Source organism: Urocampus carinirostris, chromosome 16, assembly GCF_059441175.1.
Source record: "Urocampus carinirostris isolate Australia breed hairy pipefish chromosome 16, RoL_Ucar_1.0, whole genome shotgun sequence".
Taxonomy (NCBI): domain Eukaryota; kingdom Metazoa; phylum Chordata; class Actinopteri; order Syngnathiformes; family Syngnathidae; genus Urocampus; species Urocampus carinirostris.
In genome coordinates this window covers 36,774,428-36,793,228 of record NC_142364.1, presented here as the reverse complement: position 1 = coordinate 36,793,228, position 18,801 = coordinate 36,774,428, and the positions used below count along the sequence as shown (strand labels likewise).

The 18,801-nt window shown below is 36.6% G+C and overlaps 1 protein-coding gene across 2 annotated transcripts in view; it reads left to right on the top strand.

Annotated features, from left to right (window-relative positions):
• The window catches only part of auh (AU RNA binding methylglutaconyl-CoA hydratase), a 34,775-nt gene extending 18,069 nt beyond the window's left edge, over positions 1–16,706 (top strand). The window contains exons 2-10 of one of the 2 annotated variants that reach the window (XM_088355585.1): positions 521–588; positions 836–923; positions 3,407–3,493; positions 6,255–6,347; positions 6,725–6,781; positions 12,718–12,905; positions 13,590–13,640; positions 13,908–13,955; positions 16,449–16,706. In XM_088355585.1, coding sequence (XP_088211711.1) covers positions 521–588; positions 836–923; positions 3,407–3,493; positions 6,255–6,347; positions 6,725–6,781; positions 12,718–12,905; positions 13,590–13,640; positions 13,908–13,955; positions 16,449–16,526 — 758 coding nt within the window. In that variant the 3' untranslated portion in view covers positions 16,527–16,706. The remainder of the gene's footprint in view (positions 1–520; positions 589–835; positions 924–3,406; positions 3,494–6,254; positions 6,348–6,724; positions 6,782–12,717; positions 12,906–13,589; positions 13,641–13,907; positions 13,956–16,448) is intronic. The other variant, XM_088355586.1, reaches the window with a different exon arrangement.
• Positions 16,707–18,801: the final 2,095 nt, after the last annotated feature.

Sequence of the window (18,801 nt, the reverse complement as noted above, 5' to 3'; positions counted from 1 at the left end):
CAAGGTAAAATCAATTTAAAAATGAATTGCTTAAGTTATACCAAAGTGTTGTAGTAAAATGGACTGTAAATGTGTATCAACAATGCTTGCTTCGTCTAGCAATAGTGACAATAGGGAATTTTATCTCTACCTGTGTTTTGTATGTTAATTATGCAAAAGTAATGTTATGCTTATCCTCACTAGGATAGCAGGGGTGCGGTAGCCAATCCTAAAGAACTCTGCTCGCAACTAGTTTTGAAAACATTATTCACGAGAAAAATGACGGTCAAAATAACCTTCAATGATTTTAAATAACTGCGTGAGAAACACATTTTAGTTGGCTTTATTATTGGCTTTATTATGATTTCATAGATTTGATCAAATCATCAAACATCACACAGTAAATTAAAATGTGCTGAAGAGTTAAGTTTTGTCTGGAGAGAGCACGTTTGGTGAGTTTCTTGACTTTTGTCTTAATTTAAACTGTGTTTTTCCTTCAGGTTCATAGCACATTTAGTCCCAATTACATTTTCTGTTTCAGGTATAGTGGTTGTTGGGATAAATCGACCAAAAGCAAAAAATGCTATCAGCAAAAATCTGGTAAAAATGGTATGTACTGTTTTATTTTCCTTATTGTCTCTATGTGTAGATTGTGGAACTTTTTACTTATACTTTTTCCTGCAAGCAGTATGTATAGGGTTCAAATGGTAAAAGTAAATTAGCAATTTACAGCAGTCCACTAGCGTTTATCTTTCAGTTTGAAGCATTTTTATAATTCATTTTTTTAAATTGCCAAGTCTAGACTGTTTTTATGTCTTTTGTCATGTTGAAAGTGCTACTTTTTAACTTTTTTCAGATGTCAGAGGCCGTGGAGGACATTAAAAAGACAAACAAAGTCCGTAGTGTAATTTTATGTAGTCTAGTTCAAGGGATCTTCTGTGCAGGTAAGTTGTTATAAAATGTTATTTCTCTGACAAACAAAAGAAGCACGAAACTGTTGAAACAATACAACTGGTAAAATTGGTAGAGTTTGTGTTTGGAAAATTAGTTTGCGTAATAACAAGGGTGTGCAATTAATCGAAATTCAATAGTAGTTTTCATTCTTGCACTCCACGTTTACAAAATTGGAGCAATTGTTAAAAAACACTACCGTAATACTGCGACTGAAACATATTGGTTTACTCTGACATGCAATGATGTGGAAAATAGTGGTCAAGTATTCGAAATAACCCACAGCTTATCGAGTATTGAATGAGATAAATGCCTTGCAGCCTTTTTAATGTGATTAACAGCAGAATTTTGAGCATATTTTATTGAGGGAAATTTTTACTGTCGCAACACATTCTTGCAACTTAATTCTAAAATAATTTTGGACTTCTAATTAAGAGCGCTAAGACATAATTACCTGTTTCAAGTATTTAGCAGTGGTTGTCCGCCATACCTTAGCTTGTCCTAGATCGGGGTAGAAAAAGCAATGTAGGAATCAACGAGCTTTCAACTTATCACTTGTGATTGGTTCATTCACTCGCATGTCGCAATGATGTCCAAAATTTTGTTTTGTGTGATTTGAGTAGGCCAGGGCCGTAAAACAATAATAATAATTACTGTTTTTTTTTTTTTTTTTTGCCACAGTTAAACATTAAAAACGTTCGATAAAAGTCGATAATTTAAATTGTAATCACAAGCATCAGACCCAATGAAAAAAATCTTTCCACAAGTGAGCCAGCTAGTAAGGCACTACCTGTGTATCCCTGCAACATAGCTCACCCTCTGAAAAAGTATTCACTTGTTTAATGTTCCTCATATTTGTGAAATGCTGTGTAATAATTTGTCACCGTGCGTCTTAGTTCTGACATTAAAGATTGGTTAAAGCAGCATCGGATTTTGTCAACTTTGACTCAGTGGAAATACAGTGGAACCTCGGTTTTCAAACGCCTCTCAGTTCGAACAAATCGGAGTCCGACCAAAAATTCAGAGGAATTCTTGCTTCGCTGTTCGGTCAAAAAATCGGAGATCGAACGCCGGTAATGCGTGAGTGCGTACGCTAGGGTGCCATGCTGAGCGGCGTACGGGTGTAGATCGCTCTTTTCGTGACCAACTGTTATCGCGTGCGGACGTGCTTCGTTTTGCTTTCGCTTTTAATATAGGTGTACAAAGTGTTTTAGCCCCTAATTATGCCTCCGAAGAAAGTCAGTGCAAGCAGCAAAGTTGCTACAGGTGAAAAAAGAAGAGTAGTGCGTACAACTATTGCATTTAAGAAAGAAATAATAGCAAAATATGAAGGAGGCGTGCGAGTGTCTGATCTTGCTAGGGAATACCCCACTGTCCTATTCATAATTATTTTCTTTATCCTTTTTTTAATTTTTACACGTTCATGTTAGCGTAATCTTTTGTACGGAAGATTACGATAACGTGGACGTATGATTAGCCTGGGTTAGCTTTATGTTTACGTTAAACATTCAGGGTGTTGGATCGGATTAAAACGATTTACATTATTTATAATGGGAAAAATGATTTCTGTGATCGAACAAATCCGTTTTCGAACAGGGTTCTGGAACGGATTATGGTCCAGAACCGAGGTTCCACTGTATTTGACTTAAATTGTGTAAAAAAAAAAAAGTCGTGATAATTATGTCAATTTTGACCGATAAGAAATATTTTATCATAACAATTTTTGTCATATCGCCCAGGCCTAGATTTGAGTACGAGTTTCCTGCGAATCATCCTGAAATACACAGAATATATTTCCTCTTACAGTGCTGTGAAAGTTTTTTTGCCCCCTTCCTGAATTCTGCTTTTTTCATGGTGATCACTTACAAAGGTTTCAAAGCAATTTAAATACCACACAGACAGTCCAAGGAAATACCAATTCAGTTTTGCAAGGTCAATTCCATCTATTAAGGTGCAAGAAAAATCAGAACCTATCTGGTCCAATGAAAAAAAAAAGACTTGCCAAGTCATCACTGCCAAATGTGGCCCCAGTCGCGATCAGGTTCAGGGGTCAATTATTTTTCTCATTGGGCCAGATAGGTTTTGACTTTTTTGTGCCTTAATAAATTGAATCAAGTTTTCAAAACTGAATTTTGTGTTTCTTTGGTTTGTCTATGTGTGATATTAAGATTGGTTTGATGATCTGACTAGAGACTACAAAAAAACCACAGAAATCAGGAAGGGGGCCAACACTTTTTCACTGCAGTTGTAATCTAGATGAATTTACTGTGGTTTGTTTGACTTTGATTTTGTACCAAATTAGAAATCAAGTCAGAGGCTTACATAAGTTTCATCTTTAAAATATAAAAGTAATTTGGTCATCTGTGTGGAGTCACAGTCTCAAATATTGTTGAAAGTCTGTTAGTAACTGAAAACTAAACCGTTTTTATAACATAATTTAAAAAAGCAGATGAGAATGTTTTTTTCCTGTGTGCAGGAGCAGACCTTAAGGAAAGGGCCAAGATGCATCAAAGTGAAGTGGGACCATTTGTGTCTAAAGCCAGGGCACTAATCACGGAACTTGGTAAACGTTGGCACGTTTTATTTCCAGAATACGTATGTCTTCTGTTTCCAGTGCACCAAAACCTGCACAAATTTGGTTACTGTAAATCTTGCTTAAAAATAGGACTATGTGAGTGTTAATTTTGTTATTGTTTTTCTTAGAGCAAAATCTACATGTGCATGTTTTAATTTAGCAATTATTCTAGGTACGAATTAATAACACCCAAACTGTCTTTGGAAAAGCGTTTATTTTACAAAATACGGTATATTTACAACTACAAGGCACACGTGAAAGTATTATATTTTATTCAACTTCTGATGATAGATGTCCAGTGCGTGACTCTAATCCTGATCTAGCGAATGCTAGGCTAAGTTGCTAACCTCTACACCAGGCTTGGGCAAACTTTTTTTGAGTCAGGGGCCACATTGGGTTAAAAAAATTGGCAGTGGGGAATTGGTTGATTACATTTTTTGTATTTTTTGATACCGTCTCAATGCAATGCCTTGGCAATATGAGAGGAAAAGGCTATCCTATTTTTCCAATATGTTCTGATGAATACATTTACATGCAGACATTTTTATCTATATGTGATAGTTAATTTTATATATTTGTATTAAAGAGCCATTTCCTCAAATTGGTTTTAAAACACCCAGAGTTATAGCAAAATAATATTATGCCATTTTTTAAGCACTAGATTTAATAATATGCATTAAAAAACACAAAATGCAAAAAATGTTTTCTTTTGCGTATGTTTTGATAAATATCTTGATAAATAAATACACTACCCTATCAGATTGAAAAATACAGTAAATTAAAATTATTTTAATCAAATTATTTGAACGTGGACAAGGTTTTATGAAAAATCTAATTTTATGGAGAAGAGGGCTACAAAGGAACACTGGCAACAGGAGCGGCACTGAAACGTTACAATCTTTTTTCCCCAAACCGCTTATCCTCACTAGGATAGCAGGGGTGCGGTAGCCAATCCTAAAGAACTCTGCTCGCAACTAGTTTTGAAAACATTATTCACGAGAAAAATGACGGTCAAAATAACCTTCAATGATTTTAAATAACTGCGTGAGAAACACATTTTAGTTGGCTTTATTATTGGCTTTATTATGATTTCATAGATTTGATCAAATCATCAAACATCACACAGTAAATTAAAATGTAAAAGAGTTAAGTTTTGTCTGGAGAGAGCACGTTTGGTGAGTTTCTTGACTTTTGTCTTAATTTATTGTTTCACTTAGAATTATATATATATATATATATATATATATATATATATATATATACTGTAAATTCCAGACTATAGAGCGCACCTGATTATAAGCCGCACCCACCACATTTTAAGAGGAAAACCGATTTTGTACTTACACAAGCCGCACCTGTATATAAGCCGCATGCGCCCAAGTTAAAAAAATGTAACACAAACGCAAAATTAACCCAGACCCGAAATTGCGTCCCGCGATTGTAACTGAATATTTTTTGGTTAGAACAATCTTTCAATAAAGTACACAGTCCAAAAATCACAGCCAGCAAAATGAACGGAAAATGATACCGGTACTTACGGTTTGATGCAGAACTGCAGAATCCAGGTCCCGTTGAAAGTAATCCAAGGAAAAAAGTGTATATTTCCAAAGGTAAGGGTGGGAAAAATATATATCCGCTATTGTCCGCCGTGTCCACAAACACTCACCTTTACCGGTCCCCACTTCCTGTCAGCCCGCGTTTGTTACGCCCCTTCTTTTTAATTCGCCTGTCCAAAACATCAGAATAAGTGTCCAAAATAAATACAAATAAATACATTACACAAATATACAGTTGCAAATACATTTTATACATGGTTCCTCAAATGTACAAAGAAAGACGGTACACCGAGAGAGTTTTCAAAGCTTTAATAATAATAATATAACTTTCATCCGGGCAGTTAATGGTAGCAACACGCTCGATACACAGTAAACGGGTCTGTTAAAAAAACATACCGTACTTGTAAAAATCACGGTAAACTGTCCTCATCTTCCTCCTTAGAACTGAAGCCCTCAAAGTCGTCTTCCTCAGTGTCTGAAAGAAACTTTGTCCTATAGACGTCGTCCCACACTGCCATCCACTCCTGATTCTGTGCCCTCCTCTCCGTCACGCAGCAGACCGGCTTTTCGGTTGGTGATGGTGGATTTTTTGATGCAGCTAGTCAAGCCAAGAAGTTGCAGTCTTCTCTGGCGCATATATTCCACCGGTCTAAATCTTACCTTTTGTACTCAAGCGCCGCTGGCAGCCGTTAGAAAAATTACATAAATTGGCCGCATCACTGAATAAGCCGCAGGGTTGAAAGTTTGGGGGAAAAGTAGCGGCTTATAGTCCTGAATTTACAGTGTGTGTGTGTATGTGTGTATATATATATATATAATTTTTTTTTTTTCTTTTAAGTCAAAAAGGTTTCCGACCGATCAACTTGACTTGGAAATTCTAAGCTAATTTCTTCTGTGCTCTGTTAATCTATGGAATCGCAATATATTCAGTATTTTACAAAATGTAGCGCCCAAATTTGACTTCAATCTAAGACATTTCGTAGCATGAGATTAAAAAAGTAAACATTCATACCTTAATTTTGGCAGAAGTGTGTCATGTATTTCTGTGCATAAATGTTAGTTGCATATAACGATCTGACTATATTATATTATGTATTGTTTTGTTTGGATTGATCCAATCGTTGCATACATTGTAAATCTTTTTCTCAAACGCACTCCTTGTGTATTCATTCATTTTCCACTTCCATTACAAGGTAACTTACCAATGCCAACAATAGCTGCACTGGATGGAGCTGCCTTAGGAGGAGGCCTGGAAATGGCTTTGGCGTGTGACATCAGAGTTGCTTGTAAGATTTTTTTCTTTCAGTTATTTTTTCTTTTCATCTGATGTCTGTGAAATTTAATGTTTAAGAGTTTTCTGAATTTCTACCAATGTACCATTTTAGCCTGCGTTTAGCGTGTGTGTGTGTGTGTGTGTGCGTTATATTTATATATAAATCTTTTTTTTTTTCCTATGAGATGCCCTTTCATCAATACTACTTTTTGTTTTCGCTTCAAAATGCAAAATACATTAGAATAGCCAAATCCGGGCATGTTACTTTACTCTAATTTTTTATGTATTTTGTTTCACATTTGTCTTCAATTTCTTTCTTCTGTATTGGTTTTGTATGAATATGGCATATTTAAAGGTTACATTGATGTTGATTAATTGGATTTCTTCCAGCAAATTCTGCAAAATTGGGACTTGTTGAGACCAAACTTGCTATTATTCCCGGGGCAGGTAAGATTATTTTTCCACTAAATAAAAATTCAAATAAAAAAAGGTTAGGAGAAAAAAAGAGAATGAGAAAATCTTATAGTCTGCTGTTTCTGTAATATCCTTCTAAATTAAATAACTGAGTATTATTGTAATCTGCTATATGAGAGGCAAGTATTTTATGTCTATGACTTGCAAGCTTACTCTTTTAAAATAAATACATTTTTACATGCAGAGAATTGTCTTCACTGGGACCAGAATTCAGACTTTTGGACCAATCTTAATTAAAAGTTTACATACTTGATGACAAACAAACAATAATACACATGGCGTTTTTGAGCATTGCAATCTGAGACGCTGTTTTGCTATTTGACTTCTGACATTAAATAAAAGATCATTTCATTTATTTCACTCACCAGTCAACAAATTACCGCGCTTGTTTCCTCCTCGCTCCAAAAGTGTTCTCTATTGCTGCGTCTTGTGTGCGTTTACAAGTTGTGATTGTACGTGCTTGCCAAAAGTATGGACTTATATTATCTTTATAGAGATAGCTGTGGCATTTTAGCCATTTATTAATATTTTCTTATTTCCAACCCCTCAAAAGGGTCGATGGCATCAGACCTATCCATGAACATTTAGTTTTTCATCAATTTATTCCTCCCCCACCCCATAGGACAATACATATCCTAAAAGTGACTAATATAAAACTAACTGATCTGTACATACATATACATCAAATTTCTAGGTGAATATCTTATGTGGCACAATTAGAGCTTTGTATTAGTCAAAAAGTGGTGAAAATTTTTTTTTCAATACATGCCTTTTTTTTTTACAATAGCAGTTTCCCCAAAAACCTCACACAATGTATGTCAATGCACGTTTTGGGGACGTGAACTTGGTGTGATAACTCAGCTTTTTATGAATTTTTTTTACTTCCAAACCAAAATAAATCAATTAATTGCAATAAAACAATGAAATAACAGCAACAACAGCAACACTTAATACTTTTTTAAACAGTTAAGCTATGTTTTTTTTCATATGCTTGTAGCATATGGGAATCCCACACGTGACACACTTCTTTGAAGCCCTAAGTGGGGCAGGCTACATTGTCGCTTTTTCTTTTCTTTCGTTCTCTTAGCAATTGCAAGCTCACTTGCAGAAGCAGCCTGTTCAGCTGGCTATGCACTCTGCTCCAGCCTCTGATGCTCTCGTCGTGATTTACTTGATGGCACTAAAGAAAAGAATACCAAAATCCTGGGAAAAGCATTGAAATGCACCAGGTTTACGATAAGTCAAAGATGATCAATTATGATGGATGTCTATACGCCCAATAGTGTACATAACACACTTTGTGTATACTATTTGGGTTGCTCCTAAATGCAATAACATATAAATCACAGCACAATGCAATTAAAAACATTTTCAGGTTCTCACAACCTCTTGGAAATTTGAGACCAAGTGTTTACTTTTCAACACTTTCTCTTTAATTGAAAATACAAAAGCATAAAAATGTACATAATTGGTACTTGCATGCCACAAGGGTTGAATAGAACGGTTTTCCGCTCTCCTCAGTTGTTTACGTCACGTCATTTCGGATAATGTCACCATTCAGAATTGCGACTACTCAGGGGTTGGGTAGGGTTGCTTTAACTTGATTACTTTCAATTACTTTTGGATTACTCCAAATATGCTAATAAAAGACAAAATAAACTAAATATGAATACAATTACCAAATTTTGTGCAGGCTTGGGGAGTAATGGAATACATGGAACGGCAAAAATCATGTTGGCAAGCTGTTTGGATTTATTTTCATTTTGTTTCTGTCGCATTTTATGTTAGTTTTGCCGGAGATCAAAGAGATCAAAGCCAGGAGAGAAAGCTTACCATGTGTTGTGAGTCATCATTTTATTCATATTTAGTTTGTTTTGTCTTTTATTAGCATATTTGGTATTGGAGTAATCCAAAAGTAATTGAAAGTAATCAATTTAAAGTAACCCTACCCAACCCTGCGACTACTACAGTATATAGTTATCTAGCGATTTTGAATATAGAGTTTACTAATGAGCAAAAGAAAAGGCCAATGAGGGCGAAAAACGTGAGTCCTATATTTACCAGCACCAGTGCTGTTGTCATTGCTGAATGCTGCGTAAACCGACCTGTGTTGTCCATGAATGAAATATCTCTTTGAGCTCTTGGCAGTGAAAGAAGGGATCCGGCTTCCCACCAATCAACAGCTGATTTCCTCCCAGCCGTGATTAGTCAGTATGCATTTTGGGTGGCATTCTCTTTTGCTGAGCATAAAAAAGGTTCAAATTGTTTTATATTTTATCTTATTTTTTGGGGGGTTAATTTATAAATCTTTGAATTTTACTTTCTGTGTTTTTCATTGTTAAGGTGTTCATATAAAAATGTTTTTTTTTTTTTTAATGTCTTTTTTTTTTTTTTTTTTTTACTATTTGTTATTTTATGATTTTTTTTATTGATTTTATTTTTCAATTTTTGTCTTTTTCACTCAATTTCTCCCCCTAATTAAGTTGTTACATGCATAATTTTACATAGTCATTGGTAATACAGTGGAACCTCGGTTTTCGAACGCCTCTTAGTTCGGACAAATCGGTGTTCGACCAAAAATTTCGAGGAATTCTTGCTTCGCTGTTCGTTCAAAAAAATCGGAGTTCGAACGCCGGTACGCTAGGGTGCGATGCTGAGCGCCGTACGGGTGTTTTAGCCCCTAATTATGCCCCCGAAGAAGGTCGGTGCAAGCAGGATTGGTGAAAAAAGACAAGTTGTTCGCACAACTATTGCCTTTAAGAAAGACATAATAGCTAAATATGAAAGAGGTGTACGAATATCCGATCTTGCTAGTGAATACAGCATGGCTAAATCTACTATCAGTAGTAAAGCAGTAAAGAATAAGGAGGCTGTGAAATCGAGTGATGCGGCTAAGGGTGTTAGCGCTATAAGCAAGCAACTGCCGCAAGTTTTTGGAAGAGGTTGAAAAACTTTTGATGATTTTTCTCTCCCCACCGTCCACCACAAAGGTAAGAAATCCTACTCATAATCCTTTTTTTTATTTTTACACGTTCATGTTAGCGTAATCTTTCGTACGGAAGATTACGCTAACGCGAACGTACAATTAGCCTGGGTTAGCTTCATGTTTACGTTCAAGGTAAACATTCAGGGTGTTTGAACGGATTAAAACGATTTTACATTACTTTTAATGGGAAAAAACGATTTCGGTGATCATACAAATCGGTTTTCGAACAGTGTTCTGGAACGGATTACGGTCGAGAACCGAGGTTCCACTGTATATGGATAAAAGCAACAAAAACAATATGAAGAGCTACTTGGGACACCGAAAAAGCTGGCTATTTTTAGTGAGCCGTGCTGAAAAAGACTTCGCTAAAAATAGTCGGAATTTCCATCTCTACAAGCAAACTTCGGTCAAAGACGTCACCACAGGGTTTTGTATTTAAATTTCATGTGCCTTGTCTCTGTTTTCCTCCTTCGCCTGCACACTTAAAGAATTTGGCGACATAGCGGTATAAATATCATATTTGTTTGATAGTTGACGCCATTGGTGCCACAGCATTTTCCGGCAGAAACAATAGGCAGATTGCCGGTGGTGTCCCACGTACTTTGCGTCAGGTGTGCGCTGTGCGTAACGTTTGGGTTCGCTACACCTAAATGGTAGCCTTGCTCCCATCCCACACTTTCAGCCAGCAAGAATGCTTTACCTTTGTTTTGTGATACTTGAAGTACAGTAACGTATGTCTAACTAGAGATTGTAATTTATTCAATAGAGTGAAACTCACTTTATATTGTTTTACAATTGACTTCTGTTGTGAGCAAAATACTTGAAGTACAGTAGGCTATTTCTACTTGACCAGTTGTTTTAGTGTGTGAGAGTTGGATTTAAATTATTAAACTCTCTTCATACTGTTTACTGCTGATTATTATTTCATGATATTGTCTACAGTTTATTTTTGTTGCACTTCAAGGGCACAATAGGGCGCGATGCATTGTGCATCGCGCCCTATTGTGCCCTTTGTGTAGTGTTAAACGGCGGACGTAGCTGAGGACACCATGAGGCTGCCAAAGGGTCAAGTGTGGGTATCACCACTAAAGGGTGAGATTTGGGCATGTATATAAGGCCAGGTTAATGCTAAATTCCAACTTTTGGGTGAAATCCGGTGTTTTTGTGAAATAGTTCATATTTCCAATTAAATGCATGTATGTGTTTCCCGTGTGAATGCGACAAGTGTCCCGCATTCGGAGAAGACGACACGTGACATCACAAGCAATATGTCCACTGTTTGCGAAAGAACTCCGGCTACGGCGTTGGCATTCATATCTTGCGATTTCAAATTTATTCTGCGACCGCAGGCTGAACAGAGTTGTCCCACCCAATTATTAATTACATCAAATTCTTCACTTTCCTTCCATTGAATGCTATCCATGTTTTCGGCAGCCAGGATGTGTTGATTTGTACGCTACGCGGAAGAACATGGAAAAAGGGATTAATTAATTGAAGGTTCGCAAGTTGGAGGAAGCTGAAAAACGAACTCGGACTAGGTTTTATCCGTGTGTTTTATTATACTTTAAATAAATCACAAACTGTTTTCTTCCCCCTGTATTTTTAAATACGCACACTTGTATGCTTGTCTGTGTGTGCCGCAGCAGAGGGGCCTAATAACCATGTACGCCTTATGTATGTGTTAAATACAGAATTATAACCAGCTACGGAGACCTTTTAACACTGGGCCCTATGGTCGTGAAAATATGGTAATTGTATGATAATTGTAAAAGCAAAACAAAAAAAAGGTTTCTACTTCACGGATTTCACCTATCACAGGTTAGTTCTTAAACGTAACCACCTCAATAAACAAAGTTTCTGTGACGGGCATGCAGATCATTAAATGGCTATCTCAATGTGTGAAATTAACAAATTAGCCAGAGACATAATTTAAAATGAACTATCCTAAAATCGAAATTTTGATTTTATTTGAAACAAATCATTATATTTTTCCCATATCACCAAGACCCTATCCACAATTGTTAAGTGTATTATGTTTTAATATTGGACGCATGCAAAGAAAATTGCATAGAATGCCAGTTCCTTATTTTAACGATTATTGCTCTCTCAGGGTTCCTGCGGATCCTTAAAGTCACAAAAGACATTAAGTTCATGATTCTAAAAAATAAGGCTTTGTTTGACATTCAAAAGTCTTAAATCCGATTTTCTAAGATCATAAAAAATGTGAACACAAATATTTAGTCATATAGGGAGTGCAAAGCTTTTGTGTTTTTATGCTGCTGTACTCAAAGTTGGTCACAAATAAACTAGTATGTTTTTCTGAAAAGTTTTACACCGGACAAATAAGTCATTTTTCAGCATCATGATAAAATGTTTAATGATTGTAGCAGAAGAGTTATTTGGAATTAGTAGTTATCTTCCAATTTTGAGGAACTATGAAGTACTGTAAACATCATTTGTATTTCTTGTTTTCCATGTCTAAAACTTAAGGGGAAGTGAAAATTTTCAAGCGGACCAAAATGTGATTTATAAGAAAAAAAGTATTTGTTTAAAATTGTGTTTTTTTGACTTGGTCTTAAATTTGATTTCAAAAGGTGTTAAATAAGTCTTAAAAAGTCTTTAATTCAACTAGCCTTAAGCTGTAGGAACCCTGTCTCTGCTCTGCCTTGTTTTGACTAATGATGAACCGTTTACATACAGTACTTTTCACTACTGGCCAATCAAGTAGCTATTTTTTGATTTCCACACCATTTAGGGGGGTTTCGTAACCCAGGAGATATAATAAAAATAAAGGGCACAAGGTGGGCTTTAAGAACAGGTTTGAATTTATTATCACAGGTTTGGGCTCTTCTTGCAAGTTTTTTTTAAATGTCTACTAAACTTTAAACTTATCACCCTTACAAGGTGTGATTTTACGATTCAGGTGGTACACAGCGCCTTCCCCGAATAATTGGCGTATCCCATGCGAAAGAGTTAATGTATACAGCACGAGTGGTGGACGGAGAAGAGGCATGTCGTCTGGGTCTAGTCAGTCATTCTGTGGAGCAGAATAAGAAGGGCGATGCTGCATACCTGCGAGCTTTGGAGCTTGCACGTGAGATCAACCCTCAGGTAAGACAACGCAAGTTATGAAAGTTTCTTATTATGAGTGTTTTCTAGGCATATACCAAAATGAAAAATGTACCCTTCTAAAGTTTGGGATCGCTTAGAAATGTCTCTATTTTTAAAGGAAAAGCACATTCATTTCAAATAAAGATAACATTTAACTAATCAGAAATGCTCCCATTGCATTAACTTGGTAAATGACTATTTTAGCTGCAATTTTCTGGTGTTAAATGCAATATCGAAACACTGACGTCTTGCAGTAACTCTGCGTGAATTCCAGCTAAAATAAGCAGTCATTGATGACAACGTACATAGTGAGCATCATTTGCAAAAGATTAAACATGGCATTCAAGGATAAACATGCAATAAAGGCTTAGAATCGAAAAAAATAATATAGAAGAATGTCACAATATATAATCAAAACATTTACAAGGTGGTGCCTGGAGACTGGCCTAAGTTACAATAAAAGTGGAATGAAAAATAGCTCATTGTGACAATAGTGCATGAAAAGTAGTGCAATAACTCAACAACAAAAAAATTCCCAAATAAGTTAAAAAAATTTTCAGTTTCTTGTTGAGGTTTGTGATGTAACTGGGTGAGAAGAGTCCTTTATAATTATACATATTTGGTGCATCCCTAATTTTTAAATGTTTTAAGCCCCTGTCAGATCTTGTATTTTTCCTTGAACAGGGTCCTATTGCTGTCAGGATGGCAAAACTGGCCATCAATCAGGGTATAGAGGTAAGACAGAACTGCACTGCAAACCCTTGTATGCGCTAAAACATTTGCATTTAGCACATGGGGCGGGGGGCATTTTGTGCAAAAGTGCCTGTGATGAGACTTTTAAGTGCATGCTTTGATGAAGTCTTGATGTTTTTTGTTGACCCGACACGGCAGCACATTGTTATTGATTGGTAAAATAAAGCAGCTTGAGAAAAAATGTTTTATTAATTTCTACGTTCATGGTAAAATACTTTTTGTGAGATAATGTGTTGTCATGACTTTCAGGTGGACTTGTCAACCGGTTTGGCTATTGAAGAAGCATGCTATGCCCAAGTGAGTACATTTAACCCTTGTTGAAATCTTGTAAAAATGTTCACACACAAATTAATATAATGTTTTTAAACTAATTATTCACCTTTTCTTTCGGCACATTTATAACCGCTATCTAATTATATGGTAGTAGCCATTTTGAATAGTGACATAATCTGAAAAGATGTGACGTAAACAACTTGGAGAAGAGCGGAAAAGTGCGCCGTTGAAAACAGCGTCATGTTTTTGGCCGTCAGTAATAATAACGGAGTTGTGAAATAATGAGTTAGATTACCCCGATACTGAAAAAATATCGCTATATAACGGGGTTATTTATATCAACATTATTTCCAACACTGCTTGTAAAAATAAATGAGGTAATTGTCAAGCAAAACCAGTTTCATTTTACATGTGTCTGGAACTTTTAGTTTGTGGACCACATCTTTTTGTCCAAAACATAATTATCTACAATTCATGACAAAAACTTATGATGTGCGTGAGTGCATGTTACTCAATTTTAGCAGCAGCTTAACTCCTATTGGAACGAAAGTGCTGAGTAGCGTGCAACCTCCACTTTAATTCAAACGGAGTAAAACTGAAATGTAAAATTAAAATGGTGAGCCTGAACCCACACCACATTTCCAAAATCCACAATGCAATTTCAGTGTAATACATGAAAAATATCAATCGACAAAAAAATCATAGGAAACTTGGACAATGGGGTCCAGGCAACAACAACAGAAGAAAATGTCTGTTAATAGTCAATAATGTGTCAATAAGGATGTTCAAATACGGAACATATACGACTCAATGTGATGTCATTTCCTGCCTGAGGGTCTCTTTCAAAATAAAATAAGGAGACTACATATACGTCAAATTACTAAACATTGCTTTGTGTCAGCTCTGTCAAACATGCAGCCTGCGGGCTGGACTTGGCCCGTCGGATGATTTAATCCAGACCGCCATAAATTTCTGACTATAGTGGAACCTCGGTTTTCGAACGCCTCTCAGTTCGAACAAATCGGAGTCCGACCAAAAATTTTGAGAAATTCTTGCTTCGCTGTTCGGTCAAAAAAATTGTAGTTCAAACGCCGGTAATGCGTGAGTGCGTACGCTAGGGTGCGATGCTGAGCAGCGTACGGGTGTAGATCGCTCTTTTCGTGACCGACTGTTATCGCGTGCGGATGTGCTTCGTTTTTGCTTTCGCTTGTAATATAGGTATACAAAGTGTTTTTAGCCCCTAATTATGCCTCCGAAGAAAGTCAGTGCATGCTGCAAAGTTGCTACAGGTGAAAAAAGAAAAGTAGTGTGTACAACTATTGCATTTAAGAAAGAAATAGTAGCAAAATATGAAGGAGATGTGCGAGTGTCTGATCCTGCTAGGGAATACCCTACTGTCCACCTGCGCCTTCTGCTGACCACCACAAAGGTAAGAAATCCTATTCATAATTCTTTTCTTTATCCTTTTTTTTTTATTTTTACACGTTCATGTTAGCATAATCTTTCGTACGGAAGATTACGATAACGCGAACGTACGATTAGCCTGGGTTAGCTTTATGTTTACGTTGAACATTCAAGGTAAACATTCAGGGTGTTGGAACGGAGCCTCCTTTCCAATGAACTGCTCACCACTTGTTCTGGAGACCCGGGTGCTAAATGTCTTGTAAACGACCTGATTTTTTTTATTTTTACACGTTCATGTTAGCGCAATCTTTCATACGAAAGATTACGATAACGCGGAGGTACAATTAGCCTGCGTTAACTTTATGTTAACGTTAAACATTCAGGGTGTTGGAACGGATTAAAACGATTTGTATTATTTTTAATGGGAAAAATGTTTTCGGTGATCGAACAAATCGGTTTTTGAACAGGGTTCTGGAACAGATTATGGTCGTGAACCGAGGTTCCACTGTATGTCCAAAAAATGCGGGTCTCTTGGTCATATCTATCAATAGTTATGCTTTATAAGATAAATCCAAACATAGAGGTCATTAAATCGTGTAGTTTTAGCTTTAGTAGGCCCAGCCTCAGTAGTTTGAGCTGATGTAGTCTTACTGTATTGCCCACGTACTGCTAAGACCTTTTTTTTAACTATTTATTTCAAAACTGTACAACAAGGCTGAATATATTTATTTGTATAGTTCCTTTATGAGTTTGTTAGGTATGGCGAGTTGGTCCCGGTGTAAAATTGCGTTTACTGAACTATTAAAATGAACTTGTTAACTCAATGCCAAACATGAGTTTTTTTTCCCCCCAATGTAATGAGTAATATTCCAAAAAAAATAAGCTTGTCATCCATTAATACAATATGAAAAGTAGAGTAAGTGATGAAGTATAATACATAAAACTACAGTAAGCTAAACATTTAAAGTGGACATTCTTTTGCAAATACGGCCAAACTTGGCACGTAAAGTCTGGAGTTGTGACATCCCTACGTATGTTATGTCATGATATAAAAACTGAAGCAAGGCATTCAAAAAGTTGGTGATGAATAATGATTTATTTTTCTTTTGAAAGGTAATACCAACTAAAGATCGACTGGAGGGATTGGCTGCATTCAAGGAAAAGAGGCGTCCACAGTACAAGGGGGAGTGATGACACTAAAATATTCTGAGTTCTGCCTTAAGTTCTAGAACCACTGCTTCCGACATGCTCATAGGTGAAGTTGTACAATTCAGTGCATTGACCTACACCACAACTGAATGAATTATGTATGATACTGTTTGCCCAGTGTTTTACATTAAAGCAGCCATAATTAATTACCATATCGACTAAGGTAATGCCCCAGTGATTGCTTTCTAAGTCCCCTAATCAAAAAGAATAGAATAGACTATACCTTTATTGTCCTTGTTACAACATGGGATATATTGTGACAACGAAATTGGAAGTGGCACTCGAGGTCCACATTTTACAGTGAGCATAAGGAAAACAAAGAGATAAAGGAACAAAGATGTTTTAACTGTCTTTGTTGTATAGGCTTTGTTTTCCTCCAGAGGGGGGGGGGGGGGGTGTATAAGGGGGTGAGGGACAGACAGAGATGGGCGGATCCAACTAATGTTTGATCTTACTGTACACACGGTCCAGTGTTTTTCCACAATTGCTCAGTCCACGTGTTGAATGGAAGTACAGTCCTTAAACTTGTCCGATTATTATTCTCTAAGATTGTGTTATTATGGAATGATGCATTAGTAGTTTTTTCCAAGATTTTCTGTCTGTCAAAAACTCACTGTGACTTGAGATTTACAATAGCCTAGTGGTTCCAAAATTAGGGCCCACGGACCCTCATGGGTTGAACAACATATTTTCAGAGGGTCTGCGACACATTGTCTGAGACAAAGAAATTATAAAATATTTTTTCTGAAGAAAAGAACAGAAAACATTTTTTTTTTTCATCTTACATCCTCTGTCTTATTTTAAACTCAGCCCAGATAATTGATCTGGGCCGCGCCACACCTCGCTGTGGCACAGGAGGCAGGAGTGGACTTGACTTTGATTGTTGTTATTGTTTTAAAGTGTCAACTCGAATGTGATTGACGAGGTTAATTAGAATAGAAGACTTGGAATTGACTACGCTGTCGTTGCTGCATACATAGCCCTTATTATTGGTGAAAGTTGAGGTTGGGGGTCCAGGAGCTTTTTGAAAAACTCATTGGGGGTCCAGGCCCAGTAGACTTTGGGAACCAATGCAATAGCCATATAGACAACCAAAGCCCATGCCATCACTATGACCTGAATGTCCCAGTAGGTTTTATGTTGTTAATCATTTTCCTAAAAATGACTGAGCCAGGGTCACATGAGGAAAAGTAAGAAACCTTGATAAATCCCCATCATGTACATGTCTGCCTTTTCATTACACCCACACTTGAATGAATTCAGTTTGTCGAATTGAAAGTCCAATTATAAATCTCTGGCATCTTATGAGATATTTGCTAGTTTGTGGCATAAAAGAGATCATAATTGCACCAAAATCATTATCGTTTTTACGGACTATACATTTATCCAGAGTATGTCGCGCTATGCCAAAAATGTATCCGTTATTAGGTCCTAAAAAAGTCATTCTTTCAAGATAAGTCAGTTTTTCGGTAAAACTGTGCTCATTTTGACAAAAAGATCATACTTTTGGGTATAGGACACGTGTCAAACTAATAGCTGCGGGCCAAATGTGACCCACCAAATCATTTTACGAGACAATGTCGAGAGGTCAAAATAAAAATGAGCTGCATCACGTCAAACAAACACTTGCAATTTTAAAGATGTTTTAAATATGTCCACTGGATGTCGCCAAAGCCAGGTGTCATTCGCAAAGCGCCCACAGACTATTTGCTGACTACAGTGGAACCTCGGTTCTCGACCATAATCCGTTCCAGAAGCCTGGTCGAGAACCGATTTGGTCGATCACAGAAGATCAATTTTCCCATTAAAAATAATGTAAAATTGTTTTAACACCTTGAATGTTAGCATGAATGATCAACGTGATCATAAAGCTAACACATGCTAATCGTACGTTCGCGTTATCGTAATCTTCCAGACGAAAGATTACGCTAACATGAACATGTAAAAATAAAAAATCAGGTCGTTTACAAGTCATTTAGCACCCGGGTCTCCACAACAAGTGGTGAGCGGTTTCCTTGGAAAGGGGACTCTGTTCCAACACGCTGAATGTTTACCTGAATGATCAACGTAATCATAAAGCTAACACATGCTAATCGTACGTTCGCGTTATCGTAATATTCCGTACAAAAGATTACGCTAACATGAACATGTAAAAATAAAAAAAGGATAAAGAAAAGAATTATGAATAGGAGTTCTTACCTTTGTGGTGCTCAGTATCAAGCAAAAAAAGAGGCACGTGTGCACGTTGTTACAATGT